This window comes from Podarcis melisellensis (genome assembly GCF_964234715.1).
Source record: "Podarcis melisellensis genome assembly, chromosome: 1".
In the NCBI taxonomy this organism is placed as follows: Eukaryota; Metazoa; Chordata; class Lepidosauria; order Squamata; family Lacertidae; genus Podarcis; species Podarcis melisellensis.
The window spans coordinates 128,847,205-128,873,840 of record NC_138528.1 but is presented as its reverse complement, the minus strand read 5'-3'; the positions used below and the strand labels follow the sequence as shown (position 1 = coordinate 128,873,840).

The following is a 26,636-nucleotide window of genomic DNA, read 5'->3' as shown; positions in this document are numbered from 1 at the left end:
ATTTGTTTAAACTGCTTTCAATACTGAATTTTACCTTGTTACCCTAGGACCTGTTGTTGAAGGGCAGGTAATAAATTTAATCACCTCCATCACTGTCCTATCAAATAAAATAGACCTCAGTGGGGAGGTTACTGTATTCAGTAAGGGATGTGTGTCTGAATAGTGGTGACATGTTTGCAGAGCATTGGACAGAAAAAGGAATGAACCACAATGTGTCCCAACTACATTGGCTCTTTTAGGCTGTAATATGCTGCTGTGCTCAGAGATCACTAATCATTTCTGTCCGCGAAGGAAGCTATGGACAGTCTGAAGTAGCAGAACCTTTATTGAAAATAAAATGAAGAGACCATTATACTAAAGGAAACACTTCTATAAGAAATGGGTGGGACCCTAGAGGATAAGGTAGTGGCTGAACCCCTTTGTGGATGGCATGCAGAGAATCCACACATCATGGTACACTCTCCAAACCTTTATGTGGAACTCACTGTCATGATTAGTAAAAAGAAAACTAATAGCAAATGAAATCACATTAAGCTATTTTTTGAAAATGGCTGTTTGAATCCCAAAAATCCATTTAAAATGTAAGATATATCACTTTGGTTCTCTCCTTGGGCAGATGGTTTTACTCAGATTTTGAAGATACCATGAGAAGTCGAAGGAATGGTACCTTGGAGAGCTCAAAAAGTCTTTATTCCAGTATTTCTCGTAGCACAGATCTATCATACAGCGAGAATGTAAGTAGAAGGATTCTATTCAACTTATATTTGTAAAATCCTCCTAGGCTCATTAGCTGATTGATGCAAAATGTGACTGTGCTGTGTATGGAGAAAGCATATACTTGATGATGAACTTTCTTTGTTTATTAGTGGTTAGATTTTGGGATTTACAGAGCTTGTCTACTTTTAAATTTACTGTGAGTATTGTGTAAAATCTGACACCGAATAGTTCAAGATCCTGTAGGCAAGTAATCAGCTACAGCTGAGACAAAAGTCCAGAGTGGAACTCATGCTTAGCCATCATTGTACATGTAGAGCTGCTTTCATCTTATGTCCTTGTTACCATTTTCTTTGGTATAACATGTGACTGTCCATTGGTTTCAATGTGTCTACTCTGATGCTCTGACTATGAATTAGTTGGATTGCTCCCTATATGTTTTGATTTTCCCTTTGTGAAACTCAGCAAATTTCAAGTTTTGAACTAATGAACCTTTACTTAACAGAGGTTTATAGGCAAGATGGACAAGGTTTGGTTTAGTTGTTAGTCGTGGAGATGAAGTAGGGTCTGTCATATCCCATTCTTAGTAGCAGGTTGCATGTGGGAAGAGTTTGCACAGATTTGAAAAGGGTCAGATTGTCATTACAATTCTGCTCTGATGACCTTTTGCTCTTTGTGAAGTAAAAATAGCTCTACCTTTGCTAATTACCTTTGTGGAGACAATGTATGTATGTATTTCAAAGAATGTGTTACGCACAATGGTAATTCGTTGTTTGAGGAGTGTGCAATTGGATTTCACTCAACTCCTTTACATCTTGCTCCCATAGGACCTGGTGCACTTCATTCAAGAAAACTTTAAGAAGAGAGAGTGTGTCTTTTTCACTAAAGATACCAAGTCAATGTAAGCAAATATTTGTTGCCAAATTCTGAACAAGCTCCAGTGTAAACATTTACATACTGCTACTCATTGAACACATTTGTAAGAAATGAATCCCAGCTGTTTCTGATTCTAGCACTTGCTACGTCTACTGGCAAGAAATCAGACCCTGCCAAAAAAACCAGATCTTTTGAAAAAGACTGAAGATCCCATTCTGATAAGCCACAGCAGCAGCAGCAGCAGCAACAACAACAACAATTTATTTATATCCTGCTCATCTGGCTGGGTTTCCCCAGCTACTCTGGGCGGCTTTCAACAAAATATTAAAAATACATTAAAACATCAGTCATTAAAATTTTCCCTAAACAGGGCTACCTTCAGATGTCTTCTAAACGTCAGATAGTCAGAACCTGGTTCCCTGTAACCTCGCTTCTTGCAATGAGGGAACCGCCAGAAGTCCGTTGGCACTGGACCTCAGTGTCCGGCCTGAATGATGGGGGTGGAGACACTCCTTTGTATATTCTGGGCTAAGGCCATTTAGGGCTTTAAAGGTCAGCACCAACACTTTGAATTGTGCTCGGAAACGTACTGGGGGCTAATATAGGTCTTTCAAGACCAGTGTTATGTGATCTTGGCGGCCGCTCCCAGTCACCAGTCTGGCAGCTGCATTCTGGATTACCGTAGTTTTAGTTTCTGAGTCACCTTCAAAGGTAGCCCTACATAGAGTGCATTGCAGTAGTCCTAGTGGGAGATAACTAGAGCATGCACCACTCTGGCGAGACAGTCCACGGGCAGGTAGGGTTTCAGTCTGCCAACCAGATGGAACTGGTAGACAGCTGCCCTGGATACAGAATTTACCTGCACCTCCATGGACAGCTGTGAGTCCAAAATGACTCCCAGGCTGCGCACCTGGTCCTTCAGAGGCACAGTTGCCCCATTCAGGACCAGGGAGTCCCCCATCCCCACCCACCCCCTGTCACCCCAAAACAGTACTTTTATCTTGTTGGGATTCAACCTCAATCCGTTAGCCACTATCCATCCGCCAACTGCCTCCAGGCACTCACACAGGACCTTCACTGCCTTCACTGGTTCCAATTTGAAAGAGAGGTAGAGCAGGGTATCACCCACAGACTGATGAACACCCAGCCCAACCCCCCTGGTGATCTCTCCCAGTGGCTTCATGTAGATATTAAAAAGCATGGGGGAGAGGATGGAGCCCTGTGGCACCCCACAAGTGAGAGCCCAGGGGTCTGAACAATCATCCCCCAACACCACTTTCTGGACACGGCTCAGGAGGAAGGAGCGGAACCACTGTATAACAGTGCCCCCAGCTCCCAGCTTTAGATCAGGGGTAGTCAACCTACAGCCCTCCAAGTTTTGCTGGACTTAAACTCCCATCAAGGATGTTTGGAGTTTCAGCCCCACAAGAGCATCTGGGGGGCCACAGGCCAATGACCCTTCCTTCTTTAATTGGCCAGCAGTCCTTGACTTCTTATGTCCTTATCATTTAGGTTTTTGAATTATTTCAGATTGCTTTGTTATGCTCCCTGTCAAAACGGAAACAAACAAAAACTTTGATTGTTAATTGTTATTTCTCTTTCCCAATATACATTTCTTGATAGTGACAATCTATGTAAATGTGGGTACGCGAAATCACAGCATGTAGAAGGGACTCAGATGAGCAACCATGAAAAATGGAATTATAAGAAGCACACTAAAGAATTTCCAACGGATGCCTTTGGCGATATTGAGTTTGAAAATTTGGGCAAAACAGGAAAAGTAAGTCATTTAAGTGTCCTTTTTATTTTTCTATAAGATTTTTGGTGGTCATCTTTTCTAAAGGATTAATTTCAAAAGACGAGAATGTTTGGGGGCTGAGAGTCTTTACTGTTCTTTCTATCTAATTCTCTTGAGTGTGTGATTCTATGAAATTTATTAAGTCCCCCAAAAGTACTCAGTCTTTCAAAATAAAATTGCCAGGAAACTTATTAATTTCCTTTTTCCATTTGGATACATTCAGAGGGGAGTTTGTAGGTGCTGGGATAACTGCTGGCACCAAAGAAAGAATAGAGTAGATGTTTAAAACTAAGATTGAAGACTGAGACAATCTCTGTTTGCATGCACACTCACACAATGGACGCATGAAGAGATACATGCCAACCTGACTTTGAAGAACTCTTAGAATGAATTGAGTTCAGTGGGACTTACTGTCTGGTAAGTGGAGTTAGGATTGCAGGCTTAGGCATTCATCATAAGTCACCAACAGGAAGGATAAAAGAAGACATCCAAGGTGAATAGGGCTGGTGCATCGATTAAGAATCCTTAAGATGAAATGCTGCACATCACAGAACCTTGCACAAGTTGGTGCCTTTTACGGAGTCAGCATCTCATTTACACCAGCTCTTGGCTGAAGAGCTTAAAGCAGACATAGCAGCATCTCAAGTGTCAGGCGAGTGAGAAGAGAAGGTCTTGACAAAATGAGGCACCTGCCTTTTGGCTTGAGTGGAATATTTTTCTTATTGTACAGTAAATATGATTTTCCTCCCTTTTAAGTATATTCGCCTCTCGTGTGACACAGACTCGGAAACACTCTACGACCTCATGACCCAGCACTGGCACCTGAAAACACCCAACCTCATCATCTCTGTCACGGGCGGAGCAAAAAACTTTGCTTTAAAGCCACGTATGCGTAAGATAGTCAGCAGGCTGATCTATATTGCACAATCTAAAGGTAAAACAACCAAGCCTTTCCTCCCAAAACACTTGCTTTATCATAAGCAAAAATTAAAAATGAGCCTCAAGGCATGGGGGAAAGGAGGGACAGTGCCTGAAACATAACCTGCTCTCAGTTCCGCATGTTTATTCCCACCCCAGCCTTTAGGAATCAATTTTAGGCATTGCTGAAACTGACCACTGCTCCTTCCCTTCCCCCTCTATCCTCTCACTCTGGATCCCTCCCAAGTAGATGAAGGCCGCATGGAGAGGGTGGGCTCCTACTCTGGGCCTCTCTGGCCCATTTCTCAACAACATGCAGGACTCTCCTTGACTGGGACTGTTCAGCTGGGCAACAAGGGCAACCTCTGTGCTCATGCTGTGGCTCTCAGCCTCTAACCCTGTCCATAGCACCTCCCAGCTCATCCTTTCCACAGACTGTTCCTCAGTGTCCCACCACCACAATCCGGGGCCTAAATTGTCATCTCCTTTGTCCTCCCTGGGGGGCTCTTGGTCAGGCGGCTCCCACCACTCTTCCTCATCCAGCCAGTCTCTGACACTCCTGCAGCCAGGCTGGTGCCAAAGGTATCACTCTGCGTTCCTTTGCGTTCCACACCAGTGAGGCCAAGAGGGGGGTCTTGACAAAAAAAAATGGCCAGGATTTATGGAGGGGGAGAATGTCATCATTTTTTGGCTCTGTCTAGCAGATTCCAAATGCTGTTTTAAAACAGTTGCTTTAAATTACTTTCTTTTGACCCCAAGCGCTCAGAAAATCTGTCAAACTCTTCCTACGATTTCTATTTTTTAGTTAGGTATTTTTATTTATTTACTTATTTGGGGAGCAGCTGCCCCTCTGCCCTCCGGCTACAGTCATGTTTTAGTGATACACACACACACACACACAATTCAGGGTATGGGAAGCTTCCTTAAATGTTGTAAAATCTATGAAACAGTTTACACATTCAACCTGACCCTGTTTGGCCTGGCTTTGCACTCTCAAACTGCAGGGGCCTGGATATTCACTGGGGGGACGCACTATGGATTGATGAAGTATATTGGGGAAGTGGTGAGAGATAACACTATCAGCAGGAGCTCCGAAGAGAATGTCGTTGCTATTGGAATAGCTGCTTGGGGGATGGTTTCTAACCGCGAGAGTCTGATTAGAAACTGCAGTGCTGAGGTACTGAACTTGATTAACACCCTGCAGTTATGTTACATCTTTCCCAGATTCCAACTTGTATATGTAACCCCATAAATGTAGCTTGTTGCTGTATAAATGAGGTGTTGCACTGATATCCTGGCTTATTCTTTTTGAAGCTTAAACAGTCCTGCATTTTGATGTATTGTTGATGAAATGGCTAAAAGTGCATTCCAGCCTTAATGCATAATTCAGAAGGCAATTTAGTTAATTTTGTCTCTAGGAATTTGGAGAAAACTGGGTAGATGTATACTTAGAAGAGAAGGGTGCAGAGTTTTAAACTGCCAGGGCAGCAGTGGGCTTAGAAAGGGCACAACAAACATAGGTTCTTGGAGGTGGGTCAGGCTAGGCAGTACAAAAATGAGAGAGGAAAGAGCAATGCGGGTGATGACCATGATCCACAAGAGGCTATTTACAAAGAGTGTGGAAATAGGTTGTAAATTTGCTATATGTACGGAAGAGTATTTCAGAGTTCTAAGAGGTAAAATAATAGGTGGCTAGAGGTATCTTGTTGCGCAACAATTGTAATCAGTTGGTGAAAGTAGCTTAATTTTTATTAATGTGGCTGTCTTTTCCAGATGTATTATTCCGCACCCTATATCATGGATGACCTCAAGAGGGACCCACTGTACTGTCTGGATAATAACCATACACATCTAATTCTGGTTGATAACGGAACTAATGGATACCCTGGCATAGAGGCCAAGCTACGAACCCAGTTAGAAAAATATATTTCAGAACGCATTATGCCAGGTCAGTTTCTAAGGAGTACGAGGGTTGGTGCAATGCATTAAAGGAATATCTGAGGGCGAATGAACTGGTTGTAATTGTGAATTGTTTTAATTTGAATTTCTTTCTTTCTTTGTTTAAATAACTTTTTATAACTTTTATAAACAAGTATAATAAGGATAATAAATACTACAAATAAGTAGAACAAGTTTTCTCATGCCATTTGTATGTCACAAAAATAGCATCATAAATTTGCAGTAATTTCTGCGACCTGGGTTCATTATTAGTGGTCAATTTATAGGTTCTTGGTTTGTGAATGGGTTTAAACAAAAACAATAACAAAGGGCAAACAGGCTGGAAGAGACAACATTCAACACCTAATCAGGAGTGTTTTATTTGGTTTTATGGTAAAATACTTTCAAAGAAGTTATGCTTGAAAGGAAGTCTAAGAATATATGTCAGGCTCCAGTTGGTGGTAGCAAGGAAAGCCATAGGCTGTGACAGTCTGTGGCCTCTTCTGATGTTTAAAATTGCCCCCCTGCCCCCAGCTTTACACATGACCAGGGCCAGGGCAGCCCACCCATGAGGCAGGGTGAAGTGACCACCTTGGGCAGCAGAACTGGCCTCCAAGGACTGTATCTGCTGCTGCTGAGATAGTGGCAGCAAGGACTGTGGCGTACAAGGTGCCATCCAACTGTCTTAGGGACTGAGGTGGGCATCTGTGGGCAGGACATATAAGAGCTTTGTGGGATGGAAAGATGGCAGACTAGTCATTGACTGCTGACCAAGATAACCAAGGCATAAATCTTGGTTACTAAAACTCCCTTGGGAGATAAGGGGGGTTGGGAATCAACTGCACATGCTCAGAAGAAGATATTAATCACACCAGAGACAAGGAAGTCTTTGTGTGTGGAGGAATATCTTGAGTGCGGAACCTTCATCGGGCCCATGCGCCACATAACAATCATTAATTGAGGACATCAGGTCAGCAAAACCTCCTTTTAATTATTTAAGTAAGTAAGTATGAAATGGATTTTTTATCCACCAGTTAGTTAGCACCCAGGGACGCGGGTGGCACTGTGGGTTTAACCACAGAGCCTAGGACTTGCAAATCAGAAGGTCAGCAGTTCGAATCCCCGCAATGGGGTGAGCTCCCGTTGCTCGGTCTCTGCTCCTGCCCACCTAGCAGTTCAAAAGCACGTCAAAGTGCAAGTAGATAAATAGGTACCACTCTGGCGGGAAGGTAAATGGCATTTCCATGTGCTGCTCTGGTTCGCTAGAAGCGGCTTAGTCATGCTGGCCACATGACCCGGAAGCTGTACGCCGGCTCCCTCGGCCAATAAAGCGAGATGAGCGCCGCAACCCCAGAGACGACCACGACTGGACCTAACGGTCAGGGGTCCCTTTACCTTTTTACCTAGTTAGCACCCAGAAAATAAATGGACACCTGCAAGGTGAAAAGGCCCTAATTGACAGGCTAAAAAACAAACTGAAAAGTTTATCTTAATTATTGGAGACTATGAAAGATTACAATGGACAAGGCAGCTCTGAATCTGTTTAAAATATTTACTTTATATTAACTGTAATCCTCCAATATGTGCATGTGGTGTTAGCTGCAAAAGTGAAACTCAGTTTATCAGCGTGGGAATGGAATTCAGGATTAATGCAGGCTTAAAGAGACGGACACAAGTTTCTTAAAGCAGAGACTGCAACGAGGGAGACTAATAGAACCCAACATGGCAAAGATACTGCTGAATATCCCATTGATTGTTGGTATCATGCGACAACTGCTAGGTGAACAGCTGTCAGAATTAAGAGCTGAGATGTGCAGGATGATAAATGAGAATGGATCAGAGAAACATCGGATTAAAGAATGCCCAGGACCTGTGGAAAAAGATGTTGATCCAGATCTGCCTGAACATGAGAAAGTACAGGCAAAGTGGGAAACAGCAGATGAAGAAGTGGAGTGGATATCCACATAGATGTTTGGAAAATTGTAACAGATAAAGGATGCTGCTGTGATGCTGGAAGAAATGAATGAAATTATGAACAGAGATACCAAGAATCAACATGAGATGGTAGAGACAGAGCTGAGAGAGAAAGGGCTTTGTGTACAAGTTGAAGTGAACAAAGAAAAAGCCTCTAAGCATGGATTAACAAAGAGGACTGTAGCCATTCCTTAAAATGCTGAGAAGAGCGAATCTAGGAATCAAAATAGATTCAGCAAAATATTCTAGTGCTATATAAAGAGAGGTTATTTAAATTATGGAAAGGTCAGGCACATTTTAATGAATGCCTGCTTTCAGAATGGAATACACAAAGTCTGGTCAAAGGACAATTCTGAGAATTATAAACTGTGCAAGGTAAAACAGAGAAGTGTTCTTCTGGAAATGCATACAACTGTTTATTACTCCATTTGTGTTTCAGATTCTAATTATGGTGGGAAGATTCCAATTGTGTGTTTTGCCCAAGGAGGTGGAATAGAAACATTGAAAGTAAGTATGTTCCCCCACACCAAATCTCCCTCTGTCTTCTACATCTTAGGTTAGGTTTGCATGGAGGGTAGCATTTTGCAGTTTCATTCATATACAGTGGAACCTCGAGTTGCGGATATAATATGTGACGGAGGCATGTCCGCAACCTACCGCGTTTGCATCCTGAAGCGCCGCGGCTGTGCAGGCACCGGCGCGATTTGGCACTTCTGCGCATGTGCGAACGGCGAAACCCAGAAGTAGCCTGTTCTGCTACTTCCGGGTTCCCGGAACCCAAAAACATGTAACTTGAAGCGTCCATAACATGAGGTATGACTGTAGATGCAAGGACTGTGTTTCAGTAGTATCCTGAGTGTTCTTGGCAATGGTTTTTGTTTTAAAAGGAAGGAATATATATATATATATATATATATGCAGGTTTTGGTGTCCTCGGGTGTCTTCCCGTGTAAAAGTTGGGGTGTCTAGGCGACGTTTCGACGAGGTCTCACTCGTCATCTTCAGGCTGGTGCTTTCGGCTTCTTGTTACTGGAACAGAGCAGGATCTCAGTGTTTGAGTTCCTATAAATACTGTTGAGGGGGTGTGGTGTATAGCCTCCAATGTTCTGGGCAGAGAGGAAGTTCCCAGGCTAGTGTGCCTTTTCTTCTTTTGTTCCTTAATTACTTGAGGGATATCTTGAGTGATTTCTTGAGTGATATCCTGAGTACCACTTAGGTGGGTCATTAGGTGTGGATTAGTTGCTAAAGTCTTTGTGTCTTGACCTCTTGAACTTTGTGAAGAGTTTTTCTGAGAAGATGGCTGTACTGCACTTAGTTGTGCTCTGGCTTGGCTTCGTGTATAGGGGCGAGCTGTGGTTTTGTGGCCTGTGTCAGCCAGATCTGTGTAGGGATTGCAGGGGGGTGCAGCATCCGGAGGTGCCACCATGGTTTGGCTACTGGATGGTGTCTGTAATTTATCTGTGGAGAGGGTCTGGGTTTGGGTCTGGTGTGGTTGATTGGTGATGGCGTTCTGTGTGCCTCTGGATCTGGTGTCAGTTTTTGTGGGGAGGGCTAATTTCCAGATGTCTGGCAAGCGGGATGTGTCGTCACGCTTGTTCATGTTGTGAGGGTGTTTCTCTATCTCGATGGCTTCCATGATTATTCTCTTGTGGTGATGTTCCATGTTAAGAGAATAATCATGGAAGCCATCGAGATAGAGAAACACCCTCACAACATGAACAAGCGTGACGACACATCCCGCTTGCCAGACATCTGGAAATTAGCCCTCCCCACAAAAACTGACACCAGATCCAGAGGCACACAGAACGCCATCACCAATCAACCACACCAGACCCAAACCCAGACCCTCTCCACAGATAAATTACAGACACCATCCAGTAGCCAAACCATGGTGGCACCTCCGGATGCTGCACCCCCCTGCAATCCCTACACAGATCTGGCTGACACAGGCCACAAAACCACAGCTCGCCCCTATACACGAAGCCAAGCCAGAGCACAACTAAGTGCAGTACAGCCATCTTCTCAGAAAAACTCTTCACAAAGTTCAAGAGGTCAAGACACAAAGACTTTAGCAACTAATCCACACCTAATGACCCACCTAAGTGGTACTCAGGATATCACTCAAGAAATCACTCAAGATATCCCTCAAGTAATTAAGGAACAAAAGAAGAAAAGGCACACTAGCCTGGGAACTTCCTCTCTGCCCAGAACATTGGAGGCTATACACCACACCCCCTCAACAGTATTTATAGGAACTCAAACACTGAGATCCTGCTCTGTTCCAGTAACAAGAAGCCGAAAGCACCAGCCTGAAGATGACGAGTGAGACCTCGTCGAAACGTCGCCTAGACACCCCAACTTTTACACGGGAAGACACCCGAGGACACCAAAACCTGCATTCCTGTACCCGTGAAAATCTACGAAAGCATATATATATATATATATATATATATATATATATATATATATATATATATAAAATATCTAAGTTTCTTGAGCAAGCAAGCTTTTTCAATATCAACAGAAGGAGGCAAAAAGATCTCAATGGTTAAGTCTAATTAATTTTTTTCCTGGGTCAAACCCTGGTGTGTATGTGTAAGAGAGAGCATAAATGGTTGCTTATAGCCATTGTAAGAATTACTGGGTGGATTGATTGATTGATTGATTGATTGATTGATTGATATTCTAGTGCATTGTTAACTCAGGGGGCTATTTTGTGATCTCTAGACAACTAGCTCAAAATCATAGATCCCTTGACTTCAAAATATTCTTAAATGGGTCCCTTGTGCATCTATTCATGGGCTTGTGTACCTCCCTGCTAACTGTGCACCAAAAGAGAAGCAGAAGAGTTGCGTTATTAAACAGATGAGAAACAGGAGTAGCTCTGAGGCCAGAGTGCACAGACCTGAACTCGCGGAGGGCCAAAGCATGCGCAGACACAAATGCCATAAATCCCACTCTTCATATGTCATGCCACCAAGCAAGCATGTGAAAAGAATATATGTCAGTCAAATAGATATTACTTAGAGTAACTCTAGTATAGACTATTACTGACTTTTAGTAGCATGAAGCAGATGAGGTAGTGATTATTCTCCCCCCCCCAACCAATTTCTGTTCCTAAGACTGAAGCTGGCAACTTCTCCACTCTCTCATCACAATGCGGAGACTAAAGGCTGCTCTTGACTGATCCCTTTATCGGGCAGCAAATCCAATTGATTTTTATAGAATTTAAAATTTGTCTTCCTTTGCTCTGAAGGACCTTTACTAAGGGGCTAAAGGTAAAGGTATCCCTGACCATTAGGTCCCATCACAGATGACTCTGGGGTTGTGCGCTCATCTTGCTCTATAGGCCAAGGGAGCTGGCGTGTGTCCACAGACAGCTTCCAGGTCATGTGGCCAGCATGACTAAGCTGCTTCTGGCGAACCAGAGCAGCGCACAGAAAAACCGTTTATTACTAAGGGGAAAGTCCCACCAAACACAGTGGAGCTAACTTCCAACTAAATATGCATGTGATCATGCTGCTGTCCACCCTTCTTGTGACAGAGGGAACTTTGCTTGTTCATCATCAGAAGCTTGAGCAGAAAAGCTAGTTTTCAGTAGTTAAATATCCAATAAATTCTGTTAAGGCTTGCAAGTGGATAAATTCCTAATTAGGTAATTTGTTTAATTTGAAATTGTTTTGGCATTTGAAATATGCATTATTCTTATTTAGATTTCTTGAACATTCATTTTGCACAGTCAGTTATTTTAGGACCTTCAGTATAAAATATCAGGAGTCTCATGTGATGTTTAAAATGGTTATAAAATGAGTTCATGCTTGCTAATTATATTAATAGCAGCCTATCTTACATTGTTTCATTAAGTTACATTGAATCAGTTTGCATTCCTAGATCATGAATCCGGATAAATGGTTGTCAACTTCACCTCTAGTATAAGTGTTAGTGTTCATTCTTCTGTCTTTATTTAATGGCTGGTATCTTCAAAGTTGTCTCTAAGTTCCATTTGTGGCAGTACTGCAGTAGACTCTTTGCACCAAAAATTTCCAAGAATGATCCCTGAGAAATATCCTTGCTTATTAGCTCCAAATTTCAACATGCGGCAGGCTCCTACAGCTAGTCTTTTTTTGAAATATTCTCATTATTTATGTGAGACGTTTTCAGGTTCCTTATGTTGGATATTTGCTAGACCTCCTCCTCTTCGAATATTTCTGGTCCCAGTAGCATTCCTTGTTATCTAAAGTGTAATAAACATTTATGTGGTTTTGAGTCTGGACCACAGACTCAATTTTTGTTAACCACACACACACACACACACGTTCCAAAGCATTTTCTATTCACTATTCACCTGCAATGTGGTTAAATGTTGGTTGCATCCACTCAGAGATATTGTCTGCAAAATAGGATTGTACTGTACCAGACATGCTGCATTAATAATATTCTGAAAGCAAATACACCTAATAGCTTTGTGGCGCATGAGTATCTGTCTCATCATCCTAAAACAATTACTAATCCCATTGATTTGGTTGGCAACTGCCTCAGTACTAATACTGATACAGTACTAAAACCCTAACCACAACATATACTAAGTATTGTTGAATGGTTGTATAAACATACATTTTGGTTGTTATAACTAGATTTATAATAATAAAAGTTGTCACCAGGTAAAATAAACCACCACTGATGGTTCATATTTGTAATTCATTTCTTGTATCAGCTGAAAAATAACTCTTGCTTAATCTAATTTACCATCAGCAATTGCTTTAGATATTTTAATGGCTGCTCACTATTTCTTGTCCTCAAGATAATTGAGGTATGGCCAGGAGACGTCGCAGTTACAGCAGGGTGAACACATTGTCACACCCTGTCATATTCAAAACTTCCATTCTTTAAAGAACCCTGTAAATATTAAGGTGCTTCCCAGTGAAAACCTGTCTACCCAGGTGTACAGGAAGTTGAACAGAGAAGTTGTTGTAGATATTAATATTGTGCAGTTTGAAGTTACTGGAAGCATAAGAGCTGACTTCTTTTGAAATAAATAATTGTGCAGATCCATAAAAATATTATTCAAACTTTCACTGGCAGAACTCTTTAAAATAAATCAGAATACATCAAATCATATATCCAAAATATCCATACAATGTCCTGTGCTGTCCATCTCTCTCCAGCCTGCATTCCAGCCTCCAGACTGTTTGCTCTCCCTTCAGGAGAGCTTCAATTTACATCTTCACTCCATTGAGTTTAGGGGAAAAGACTGAAAGGCAACTACCTTCATTATGGAGATTTTTCAACCCAATACCTCTCACATGATCTAAGGTTACAACACTCACATGATAGCTACTAGAGAAACTGCAATCAGTTATTAGTTAATCATTAACTTAGCAAGAGCTCCAAGTGCTCTCCTTGCTTTCAATATAGCCCCATAGAAGAACCCCATGTTAAACCTTTTCACCAAAAAACATTTAGCCATTTCTCATTTCTGTGTCAATTAAACCATTATACCTAACAGAAGTACCTCAAATAAGATGGATAGTTCAGTGTTGCAGTTGCTGTGTTGTCTATGCTGAGCACAATATTCTGGAATATCAATGGCCAACATGGGGATTTGCATAGTCCCTGACCAGAGTGATGTGCATGTCAAAAGTGACAATTTGTTGTGCCTCTCTTGCAAATGAAAATGAATTATGGCTGGCAGAATGGAGGCTCCTTTGGAGATCTATCCCTTTCACTGGTCTGGAGAGAAGGACTGTTACAGCAAGATGACTGTTTTTTTGCCTGAATTCATCCTAATGGTTTATTCCATAGGCTATTAACACCGCAGTCAAGAGCAAAATTCCCTGTGTGGTGGTGGAAGGTTCTGGTCAGATTGCAGATGTGATTGCAAGCTTAGCAGAGGCAGAAGGTTCGCTTACGTCCTCATCTGTCAAAGAGAAATTACTCAGATACTTGCCTCGAACTCTTTCTAGACTCACAGAAGAGGAGACTGAAAACTGGATCAAATGGGTAAGTTCATCCATTTGATAGGAGCCCTGTGTATACTTCGGTTTTCTTTAGAGGCTCAATCAAATGTCAGCCTTCAGTGGATGGTTTTTGGGAGCGACTTATTGATTAGTTGCTAAGCTCTGGGAATTTTAGCACAACATTTTACTTGCATTAAAAGGGAATTGTTAGTGGTTGTTGTTGTTGATGATTTATTTATTTATACCCCGCCTTTTCCCCTGATGGGACTCATGGCAGCTTACAGAGTAAAAACAAGAATCACTAAAAACATAGAAAAAAACTATCATTTAAAAAACAATTAAACTGTAATAGAATTAAAACTATATACATATATAAAATCTGTTTAAAACATACAAACAATTAAAATAAAAACAGTATGGTACCAGCCCTTTCATTAAAAGCAGTCAATTCCCAAAAGTCTGTTGGAACAAGAAGGTTTTCACCTCAGCAGCCACTGAGATCTTAACACACAATCTGCAGGTATAACAGCTCAATAAAGTCTGTCAGATTTACTTCTGCGTAACTGAAGAGGAAGAAGCAGAGGAGGACCAGATCTGTCTCAAGAGCTTTTATTCTTAAGAGTTTAACAGGGAAGTATGAAAGGCGAGCTTGTGTGCTTAAGCAGTTTTGGGGGGCTTACACTGTCTGCCTTGCCAGTGCTCTCTCCTGCTGTCACAGGCAGCCGAACCAGACCAGACTCTGGTGACGCAGTCACTCAGAATTTCACCAGAGGGCTGGACCGTTCTAAAAGAAGATGGATGATGGATGGATGGATAGGTTTGCCAATCAGTTACAAAAGAGCCTCGGTCCAGTATATCTGAAGGAGCGTCTCCACCCCCATCGTTCTACCTGGACACTGAGGTCCAGCACCGAGGGCCTTCTGGCAGTTCCCTCACTGCGAGAAGCCAAGTTACAGGGAACCAGGCAGAGGACCTTCTCGGTAGTGGCACCCTCCCTGTGGAACGCCCTCCCGTCAGATGTCAAAGAGAACAACAACTACCAGACTTTTAGAAGACATCTGAAGGCAGCCCTGTTTAGGGAAGCTTTCAATGTTGGATGGATTGCAGTATTTTAATATTTTTTTTGGAAGCTGCCCAGAGTGGCTGGGGAAGCCCAGCCAGATGGGCAGGGTATAAATAAAATATTATTATTATTATTATTATTATTATTATTATTATTATTATTATTATTAGTGTAGTTGTTGCTTTTTCTTTTCGGATTGTTTAAGCACGATATATTTATGTGGGCTTATTTAGGCAGATATAGTAGGTCAGCTGGGCAATGTACTGTATATTTATTTTAAATCCATTTTAACACAAGGCAGAAAAGCTTCTCCAAAGCTGATCTAACCCAAGTGTTCTGGTGTCGTATCTAGGATCTGTGCAGTTTGGCTTGGTGTCAGTTGAGGTGGCCACAGAAATGTTCCAGAACCTAAAATTACCCCACAACACCATTCTAGTTCTCTAACTAGGAGGTGGAGCAAGGGTGGTCCTTTCAATAGATGGTGTGCAGGAAACCTCTCCAGAGGTTACATCCATCTCTGGATTTTTGTTCCGTTTCAAGCACAAGGAAAAACTGAGTGCATGGAAAATCTTATTTTTTAATTTTTTAGAATGGCACTAAGTCCTAGTGAAGGAGTAATTTAGTTCTTTTGGGGGGGGGCAGGAGGAAATGGCTTCCTCAGTTAATGGTCCAGTGTTTCATCAGTGTTTCTTTTTTGGTCCATTACCTGTTACCTATAATAATCTTAGAAGACAGAAATGGCTTCTTGAATGGCTAATGAAGCTCTCTTATGTTTTGTGTTCACCGTTTTGTTTTGCTACTATAGATTTTTAAAAGCTTTGTTACATTTTGCTTCTTCATGGATATTTGCCAGAAATCAGGCAAAAATATTTACCTTAATCTCTTGTAACAGTAGTTGGTTCCCACTTTGAATGTTGACCTGTTCCTGGAAATAATATCATTGTAGGATGGGTCAGAAAGAAGATTTTACATAATCATGGCATTCCATCACATGCTAGTCAGTTGTTGTGCCATAACACTATGGTTGAAGCTTCCCCACTTAGGAAGTTCCAGGTTTTTCCTCTTCTTAGTTCTTTCTCTTTCCTTACAGCAAAGCTGGATCTTTGTGACTCCATCTTTATCAGGACACTGTCCACCTCTAGTCTCTCTCCTCTATCTCTGCAGCAGTATATAATATTTATTTAATTATGTATGTATGTATGTATGTATGTATATAATCCTGACCACATGTGGGTAAACTTGCCAGTATGTGCATTGACCCAATCCTCCATATATTTTTCTGTAGTGGCATGTCAAGCCACAGAACTGCTGTTGTGAGTTGTTTGTCCATTAGACACAGAAAAATATGCAATATTAAAATTGTTATGAAGACCAACAGAATGATTCCTCCCTGCTCCACTTCTCTCCAAAAGTGGATAGTAAGAGAGCATACATGTTGTGTAATAAGTTCTAGTTAAACTTGACAGGATATTCTGTAGTCAAAGGAGAGTAATTTGATTACGAAGATCCTCAGGATAGAGTAAACCATGACTTTCCTTGTGCAGATTAAAGAAGTACTTGAAAATCCTCATCTGTTAACTGTGATCAAAATAGAAGAAGCAGGAGATGAAATTGTGAGCAACGCAATTTCATTTGCTCTTTATAAAGGTATGCTGTTGCTGGTTTTGTCTCTTAATATTATTCAGTTGCTTACATTGCATTTTTAATAAATTTTGGAAGCCATCTAGAGTGTTTGGGGTCGAAGTTCATAAAATTGATTAATTAACCAATTCATTAAACAACCAACTTTATTTTTTAAAAACACATATTGCTTGATTAATAGTTTCTACTTTCTCATTACCTTAAAAACAATTTACTTTGCAACCCATCAGTCATGAATTGTACACAAATTTGAGCAATATCCCTATTTTCCTTTTTGAAAAAGAGTTTGCTAGAGTAGCAATGAGTGGCAATTTCTCTTTCCCTGGTATGGAACCATCAGGATTTTCAGATCCGCACTGGAATTTGGAAGATTTAAATCTGCATTGGGCAATTGTTGGTGGTGTTCAGTAAAAGCTTCCATTTCCATTGAACTGAAACAATCATGAATATCGCAGAAAATACAAGTGAGTGTGATCAGACACTGTAATGGATCAAAAGTAGTAGGCGGTTTATAGATTTGAACTTCTCCATAGTTTTTGATGTTTTGAAGCAAACTGGAGTGGAAATGCAGAGTACAACTTCAAACATCTAAAGGAGCCTTGGTGCTGTCTTGGAATTTGCAGCAGTTAAATGAGCTATTTTGTTTCTTTGTTCTGCTATCAAATGAATGCTGATAATTGTGAGAATACATGCATGAAGCTTCTTGTATGAATTTTCAGAAGTACAGCCATGTAAGCCTATTGCAGCAAAATCAACCATTTTATAATGCCTTAATTCTATTTTTAATGTTTCATATTTATTTGATTTGGATATATGAACAATTTATAATAAAACATTAACAGTTATGAGCCATATCTTAAACTCTAACAAATGAGCTAGAGTTCACTTTATCAGATGGGGGAATGTTTACTGAGGAACAAAGCAGGGGGCTGCAAGGTTTACTGGCCATGGGCCGGATCACTCCCACGGAGATCGTCCGTGGGCCAGACTGGCACAGCATGATGCTGGAAATCATGCCCGCGCATGTTCGCGGCACCGGAAATTGCTTCTGTGCATGCCCAGACACCGAAAATTGCACCTGCCCAGAAGCGATTTTCGGCATCTGCACATGCGCAGATGCAATTTCTGGTATCTGTGCGTGTGCAGATGCCATTTCCGGCATCACTTGGTGAGCTCCCACGCTGCGCTGCACTGGTTTAACGCAGCACACGGGGGACTTGTCGAGTGGGTGTCTCGGTTTGCGGGTGACCCGTGGGCCGGTAAAGCGGTTTTGGTGGGCCACATCCGGCCCATGGGCCGCACGTTGCCGACCCCTGGAAATAGAGGATGTGGGGAAAGTAAATAGCGAGGAGTGAAAAAAATGAAATGTAAAAAAAAATACTAATAGTACAGTGGCTATTCACAAATATTCTCATCCATCATACAGTCATGAAAACATGGTGATTATTATATTTTAAAATATGATTACCACAGTTTTGGGTGCAGGGCAGGATTCTGCATCATGAGAACTGCAATATTTGAGCAGAATTCTCTTCTTTTTTTACATGATTGCTGGCAACAGTATTTCTGTTTCTTTTCAGAGTAAAGCACATTCATATACAAAGAGATCTTCCTTTTGGTTAATGGGCAGGCTTGAGAGGGCTGTTAAGGTGGGGGGGGATGTCATCTCCACCCCTCAGCATTTCCTCATCCCACCCCAAGACTCAAATGAGAACTGGAAACAAACCAGAGAGTTGTTTTTAATATTAATCAACCACCAACTTCTCTCTGCACTTGTAGCTTTCAGCACAAATGAACAAGATAAAGATAACTGGAATGGGCAACTCAAACTGCTTTTGGAATGGAACCAGCTGGAGCTGGCGAGTGAAGAGATCTTTACTAATGATCGGCGCTGGGAGGTACGTAGAGTGGCTTGTGTTGCTTTGGCCTTGAAAAAGCCACCAGGCAGGCAGGGACAAGGCTGACACTCTTGGAAGGAAAGGCTAGTGCCAGGAGTCCATGTGTTTAATGGCAGGAAAACTTGGGAAGGCAAGGCAATCTGTGTTGTGCAGTTGCAGTCAATCAATGTGCCCATTGGTTTCCCCCCATAATAGGATGGAACACGGGGTCCTATCAATTACTCCTAGATGCACACTAACATGAGTGCCTGCTCTGTAAAATTCTCCCAGCTTTAAATGGAGATAATTTTCTGAAGCTCCACACGGAAATTATCTTCACTGTGTGTGGACAATATGAAGCTACAGCCTATTGTCTCAGGAGGAATATTTTATTCTGTTGAGAATATTAAGGCTACCATAAGAAATTAATCACAATTTGTGTAGCAGAAGACAAGCCCAAGGGGCTAGAGAAAGACTTCTGCTTTCAAACTGGGTCAACATTTTGCTGTCTTTTGTTCCTTGCTAGTCTGCAGACCTCCAGGACGTCATGTTCACAGCCCTGATAAAGGACAGGCCAAAATTTGTCCGTCTCTTTCTGGAAAATGGCTTAAATCTGAGGAAGTTTCTTACGAATGATGTTCTAACTGATCTGTATACCAACAACTTCAGCAGTCTGGTGTTTAAGAATCTACAGATTGCTAAGAACTCCTACAACGATGCCCTCCTTACATTTGTGTGGAAGATGGTGGAGGATTTCAGAAAAGGTCTCAAAAAAGAGGACAAGAGCAGCAAGGAAGACATTGAGATACAGCTGCTGGTATGTAACTCAGATGCGCATATAGCAGAGTACAGCTGTTAACGCTTAGAACCAGGGTGGTATTCAGCTAAGTTTTACTCAGATTAAATAGATCTACTCTGAGTAACAATTGAATACCACCCAAAGAGCTTCAGAAAAGAGTCAATACCAAAGTTTCCTTTTTCAGCAACTTTAGCTTTATTCTTGTTTTTATATGCTTTCAGGATGCCTCCCTTATCTCAAGGCACCCCTTGCAGGTTCTCTTTATTTGGGCAGTCCTTCAAAACAAAAAGGAGCTCTCCAAAGTGATCTGGGAACAGGTACGCTACACTTCCAGCATGACTTTTGTCCATTATGATTACATGTGAGTTTGACCTAGAGCTTGTTCAGTTAGAAAATATGTACTCCTTAATTAATATTGAAGCCTCCCTGTGTGTGGAAATGGCAGTTTCCCTGCTTTTGAAATACATGAGAACTGTGATTGGAAAGTGGTGGCATTTTGCACTTGAATAATCTAATATAATATAAGATGAAGCCTGCTCACTTTTAAACATCTAAAGGGAGATAAGAAAGAAGAGGGAAACAGTAATTGGGTGTGAGAATAGGATGAAAAATGGTGGATGGAAACTTCAGGTAGGTGAATTAGTGGAGTCTCAATTCTTGGAGGTTTGTAAGAAAAGACTGGTGAGACTTTTGACAGAGGTTTGTTTGTTTTTAATTAGTTTTTATTAAAGTTTTTGTGATTTGAAACAAATAAGCAAGAAAAAGTACGTATAGCATCTCCACTTTCTAGAGTCATTTTTCATAGAGTTTGTTTGCATTCAGTAAAATAATGATAATAATAATAATAATAATAATTAATTAAAAAAAAATATTTATACCTTGCCCTTCCTGGTTCAAAAACCAGGCTTAGGGCAGCTAACAACAAATTTAAAACACTTAATTATAAAAGCAGCATAAAATACAGTATAAAAACATGAATAACAATAAAAATCAAAAATCAATTTAGGGGAAATAAGCATCAGATAGAGTTTGTTTGCATTCAGTAAGACGTTATTGTTATAGACACTGGTGGAAAAGAGGGAGGGAGAGGGTCGGAGGGATAATGATATTTTCACTCTATTGTATAGTGTTTGTGCAGGGGGTTTTTCAGCATGTCGTGGGTAGGTCCTTTATTTATATAGTTATTTGTTTTTATTGGCATTGTAAGAGATTGGATGGTGCAGGGCTTGGCTGATTGCATCCGGTTGGTTGCAGTGTGGTATGTTTGTATGTGTGTGGGGTGGTGGTTTGTTGTGTCAGGTTAGCCATCTTGATTTGTACGCTGTTTGGGGCCCCCCGGTTGCGTGAGTTGCAGGGGTTGGAGTAGATTGATCAGTCAGGAAAGATGGTTCAGCCAACTCCAACACCCTACTTTAAGGCAGGTGGCCTTAAGGTTTTAGCTTCCAGTTTAAGCAGCAAGATGTTTGACACTCCTTTCCAAATTTGAGAATTGTAAGATGAAACAGAATTGCAGCACCCACATGGTTTCTCAGATACAGCTTCAGGGAACAGAGTACTATTAAATTATGCAGTTGCCTTGCTGTTTGGGGATATGAACTGATGTTACTGGAATTGTGTCACAGTTACAGTAACTCATAAGTAATGCTGTTTTGTAACCTGGCAATTCTTTCTCTTTGCAGACTAGAGGCTGCACTCTGGCAGCATTAGGGGCGAGCAAGCTCCTGAAAAGCCTGGCTAAGGTAAAGAATGATATCAATGCTGCCGGGGAGTCAGAGGAGCTGGCAAATGAATATGAGACAAGAGCTGTTGGTAGGTTTGGATCTAAAAAAGGTTTTGAGGAGGTTAAGGGGTGATATGATAGCCATGTTCAAATATATAAAAGGATGTCACATAGAGGAGCATTGCCCTTGAGCCAGTACCACCAACTGGACTCATGCACTTCAGCCCCGACTGGGCTAGGCGAGCTGGGTAGCACTTCCAGAGACCACCTTCTGCACAGGAACAGGTCAAAGTGCTGTGGACTCACAGCTTAGAGTTGTGAGCACTGGATTCACTTCCACAAGAAGACAGTCGTTGCACAGCAGAGTATAGCAGAGTCTAGCAGAGTATATAAACGACTCGGAGAGCAGCTCTGTAGAATATCTTCTTTATTCTGTCTACAACTATAATACAACTATATACAGAGCTTAATGAGGTCTAAGCATAAATGAATGCTGCACTACACTGAGTGTCTGCAGCTGCTCTTAGCAGCAACCTTATCTCTACACACGATCTGTAACACTCAGTCTCTCTCTCTCTCCGACACACTGACTGACTGACTGACTGACTGACTTGGTGCTGGAGTAGAATAAGTAGAGAAGCAGAACACGCCTCCTTCTCTCTGAAGAGTCAGCAGAGATCATCAGGAGATTCTTGGATATGGGAGGGGTGAAATCTCCTCAGGAGAAAGGTTGTTTTCTGCTGCTCCAGAGAAGCGGACACGGAGCAATGGATCCAAACTACAAGAAAGAAGATTCCACCTAAACATTAGTTAGAACTTCCTGACAGTAAGAGCTGTTCGACAGTGGAATTTGTTGCCAAGGAGTGTGGTGGAGTCTCCTTCTTTGGAGGTCTTTAAGCAGAGACTTGACAACCATATGTCAGGAGTGCTCTGATGGTGTTTCCTGCTTGGCAGGGGGTTGGACTCGATGGCCCTTGTGGTCTCTTCCAACTCTATGATTCTATGATTCTAAAAGGCTCAAACTCAAGAGTGGAGCTAATGCAAATATCTGCTAAAAAAATCATAATGGGAAAGCAGCAAATCAGCAAAGTTAAACTTTCAGATTTAGCTTTGAACTCCAAGCAATGCATTGCAAATTTTAGTAAACATTGACAAGGATTTTTCTCTTATTAAGCACATCAACTTAGCGCATCTCAGCTAAGTCCAATAATTTTAACAACCATTCCTCCATGGTAGGTAATGATGAATCTTCCCATTTATGTGCATTAAAAAATCTCACCGCTGTGATCATGTATTAAAATAATGTCCATAGTCTTTTTCTAATTGTATATGCATACATCCTTCAGGAAGAGCTCAAAAGACCGGTGATGCTTCTGATTCTCTGTCCATTTATACTTTTTAGAGTTGTTCACAGAATGTTACAGCAGTGATGAAGATCTGGCTGAACAGCTTCTTATCTATTCCTGTGAAGCCTGGGGTGGAAGCAATTGTCTGGAACTTGCTGTGGAAGCAAAGGACCAACAATTCATTGCCCAGCCAGGAGTCCAGGTATAATCGCCGAGATGCAAACAGATAATCGATGGTCAGTTCCCACTGTGAGAAGCAAAGTTACAGGGAACCAGGCAGAGGGCCTTCTTGGTAGTGGAACCTGCTCTGTGGAATGCCCTCCCACCAGATATCAAGAGAATAAACAACTTTCTGACCTTTAAAATACATCTGAAGGCAGCCTTGTTTAGGGAAGCTTTTAATGACTGAAGTTTTATATTTTTTTGGAAGTCACCCAACAAAAGAAGTCACCCCAGATGGGTGGGATATTATTATTATTATTATTATTAATAATAATAATAATTTCTGTCTTTCAGAATTTTCTTTCGAAACAATGGTATGGGGAGATCTCTAGAGACACCAAGAACTGGAAGATTATCCTGTGCCTTTTCCTTTTCCCTTTAATAGGCTGTGGCTTCATATCTTTCAGGTAAATTACTTTTAGTTAATAAAGCTATGGTGGGTTTCCTCTCCAAAAAGACAATTGCTGCCATGTTTTGTAGTAAGTATGCAGGCTTCAGGTTTGCTTCCACTGCAGAGAAATCTCCACATATGCAAAGGGGTGGTTGTAAATCCTGGGACAGTTGTACCCTAAAAGGCACCCTAAAAATACTTACATAAATAAAAATGTAATCGCTGTTAATGTCAGAATGATGTAGCAAGTGGCTGTGCCTAGGCATCCATTGGATAGATGGGAGTCAGAGTAACTTGGTAGTGTTATTGCATTGCCTAGATTGGTCTTGTTTGATAGCTTTTTTAAGAGGTACTCAAGAGTACGCAGTATTGGCACCTCTTTTTGTTGTTAAAAAGTGTGACACTTGCTGTAACAACAGTACCAGCACCTATTTTTCTAGGGGGGGAGGAAAGCTCTGATAGTATCCCATTGTTGTTATTGTGTGCCTCCACTCAGCACCATGCTCATTTCCGCTTGGTTATCCTGTTCTAAGCTGTTCCTTTCTCTTTCACAGGAAAAAGCCAACCGAGAGGAGCAAAAAGATGTTCTGGTATTATGCCTGGTTCTTCACGTCACCCTTTGTGGTCTTTTCTTGGACTGTCATCTTCTACATCGCCTTCCTCTTGCTCTTTGCCTATGTCCTGCTCATGGATTTCCAGAAGGAACCCACCATGCTGGAACTGATCCTCTACGTGCTGGTCTTCATCCTGCTTTGTGATGAAGTGAGACAAGTAGGGAGTTCTTGGAAATCAACAGGAGTTTTTATTTCCAGGAGATTATTCCAGTTGCAGACAAAAGAAGAGGCTCCACCCCTATTCAGGGCTTCTGCTTCTGAGTTTAATCAACACATGTATCAGGAGAGAGAGGATGAACATGCTAGTGTCCTCTGTCACTGCTACCCGTGAAAAGAGAACTTTTGCGGTGGGGGATCCTTCACTGCACGTATTGCCTCTGCATGCTTCAAATATTGTCACTCCAGTTTGTGGAGGTTGATGCTGAGTACACCTTTCATCCCTTTCCCCTCTTGCAGGTTGATTTAACACAGAACCAGTACACTTGAATCAGGCTCCAGTGGAGTTGAAATCTAACATTTTCTTGATTTTCCATGAAGGTCCCACTAGAGCATTTGGAATTATATCCAGGCCATTATTACTTAACCTGAGTTCATGGATTAATTTATAGTATCTCTGCTGAGGCTGCAATTTGCCACTGCTTCCATGGTACCCTAGCCCATGAGGCTATGCAGAATTTGTGGCTGGATTCAGATCCTCGTTCAAAGCCAGTTCCACTTAGTGTTAACCATGGGGAAGATCAGTGTCCATAAAATGCTTAACTAAAGTTAAAGCCAGCCTGTAAGGGCAGGGAGAACTGAGCAGTGTGCAAGGGAAGGAAAGTGAGCATGTAGTCCCATGGACTGCTTTAAGGTTGTTGTTGTTTAGTTGTTTAGTCGTGTCCGACTCTTCGTGACCCCATGGACCAGAGAACGCCAGGCACCTCTGTCCTCTACTGCCTCCCCAGTTTGGTCAAACTCATGCTGGTAGCTTCAAGAACACTGTCCAACCATCTCTGTTGTCCCCTTCTCCTTGTGCCCTCCATCTTTCCCAACAACAGGGTCTTTTCCAGGGAGTCTTCTCTTCTCATGAGGTGGCCAAAGTATTGGAGCCTCAGCTTCAGGATCTGTCCTTCCAGTGAGCACTCAGGGCTGATTTCCTTAAGAATGGATAGGTTTGATCTTCTTGCAGTCCATGGGACTCTCAAGAGTCTCCTCCAGCACCATAATTCAAAAGCATCAATTCTTCGGCGATCAGCTTTCTTTATGGTCCAGCTCTCACTTCCATACATCACTACTGGGAAAACCATAGCTTTAACTTGCCTTTGTTGGCAAGGTGATGTCTCTGCTTTTTAAGATGCTGTCTAGGTTTCTCATTGCTTTTCTCCCAAGAAGCAGGCGTCTTTTAATTTTGTGACTGCTTTCACCATCTGCAGTGATCATGGAGCCCAAGAAAGTAAAATCTCTCACTGCCTCCATTTCTTCCCCATCTATTTGCCAGGAGGTAATGGAACCAGTGGCCATGATCTTAGTTTTTTTGATGTTGAGTTTCAGGACCATATTTTGCACTCTCCTCTTTCACCCTCATTAAAAGGTTCTTTAATTCCTCCTCACTTTCTGCCATCAAGGTTGTATCATCTGTATATCTGAGGTTGTTGATATTTCTTCCGGCAATCTTAATTCTGGTTTGGGATTCATCCAGTCCAGCCTTTTGCATGATGAATTCTGCATATAAGTTAAATATGCAGGGCAACCATATACAGCCTTGTACTCCTTTCCCAATTTTGAACCAATCAGTTGTTCCATATTAACAATACCTAAAAGGAAGAACAGTAGTTCATTGCATATATATTAACAAATCATATCTAAATGCAATATATTCCTTCCCCGGGTACTTAGATTGTTCTTAATAATGTACCATATTTTCCCATTTATAAGACTAGGTTTTTCCCCTTAAAAATATTGTCCAAAATTTGGGGGCGTCGTATAGACGGAAAAATATGATATATGGCTGTATGCATTTTTCTCTATTTCTTATTGTGCCAATACATGACAAATTAGCTCGATTTTTCAAGATAAGCAAATTATTGCCTCCCTTCTCTCACTCACAATATATTTGTTCATTTGGCCAAATATGCCAGCTCCCAGAGCCTTAGATCCAGGCTATGGTATAGGCTGCACTATTTCTCTCACTTAAAATATAATTCACCCACCTAGATTTTGATGTTAACAGAGAAAATTAATGATTTGCAGATGAGAAGGTAACTGATAAGACTGAATATTTGAAGTAAGACAGCTATAAAAAGCCGAACTCAGTCTTTTCCTAATGCATTAAGAGTGTGTTAGAAGCATCTTTGAGGTACTGAGAGCAAAACAAGTTGTAAATGTTTCTATATGCCAATAGATGTCACTGTTTCATAATAAAACTTGAGCTAGGACGAGGTATATTTATAAAGGTAAAGGTAAAGGTACCCCTGCCCGTACGGGCCAGTCTTGCCAGACTCTGGGGTTGTGCGCCCATCTCACTCAAGAGGCCAGCGCTGTCCGAAGACACTTCCGGGTCACGTGGCCAGCGTGACATCGCTGCTCTGGCGAGCCAGAGCTGCACACGGAAACGCCGTTTACCTTCCCGCTAGAAAGCGGTCCCTATTTATCTACTTGCACCCGGAGGTGCTTTCGAACTGCTAGGTTGGCAGGCGCTGGGACCGAAAGACGGGAGCGCACCCCGCCGCGGGGATTCGAACCGCCGACCATGCGATCGGCAAGCCCTAGGCGCTGAGGCTTTTACCCACAGCGCCACCCGCGTCCCTCA

At 41.8% G+C, this 26,636-nt stretch overlaps 1 protein-coding gene across 6 annotated transcripts in view; it reads left to right on the top strand.

Moving 5' to 3' along the window:
* TRPM8 (transient receptor potential cation channel subfamily M member 8) overlaps positions 1-26,636 on the top strand; it is a 300,849-nt gene that overhangs the window by 259,099 nt on the left and 15,114 nt on the right. For 3 of the 6 annotated variants that reach the window (XR_014168025.1, XM_081909847.1, XM_081909846.1), the window contains exons 3-18: positions 617-734; positions 1,542-1,615; positions 3,214-3,370; positions 4,145-4,322; positions 5,311-5,483; positions 6,080-6,254; positions 8,658-8,725; positions 14,021-14,218; positions 16,783-16,885; positions 18,659-18,777; positions 19,283-19,573; positions 19,777-19,872; positions 21,235-21,364; positions 22,678-22,823; positions 23,138-23,250; positions 23,789-24,005. Coding sequence is in view for 4 of the 6 variants with exons in the window: in XM_081909847.1 (XP_081765973.1) it covers positions 645-734; positions 1,542-1,615; positions 3,214-3,370; positions 4,145-4,322; positions 5,311-5,483; positions 6,080-6,254; positions 8,658-8,725; positions 14,021-14,218; positions 16,783-16,885; positions 18,659-18,777; positions 19,283-19,573; positions 19,777-19,872; positions 21,235-21,364; positions 22,678-22,823; positions 23,138-23,250; positions 23,789-24,005 (2,328 nt within the window). In the remaining 2 variants the exon portion in view is untranslated. Of the gene's footprint in view, positions 1-616; positions 735-1,541; positions 1,616-3,213; positions 3,371-4,144; positions 4,323-5,310; positions 5,484-6,079; positions 6,255-8,657; positions 8,726-14,020; positions 14,219-16,782; positions 16,886-18,658; positions 18,778-19,282; positions 19,574-19,776; positions 19,873-21,234; positions 21,365-22,677; positions 22,824-23,137; positions 23,251-23,788; positions 24,006-26,636 lie in introns of those variants that run through there. The other 3 variants (XM_081909848.1, XM_081909849.1, XM_081909850.1) reach the window with 3 other exon arrangements.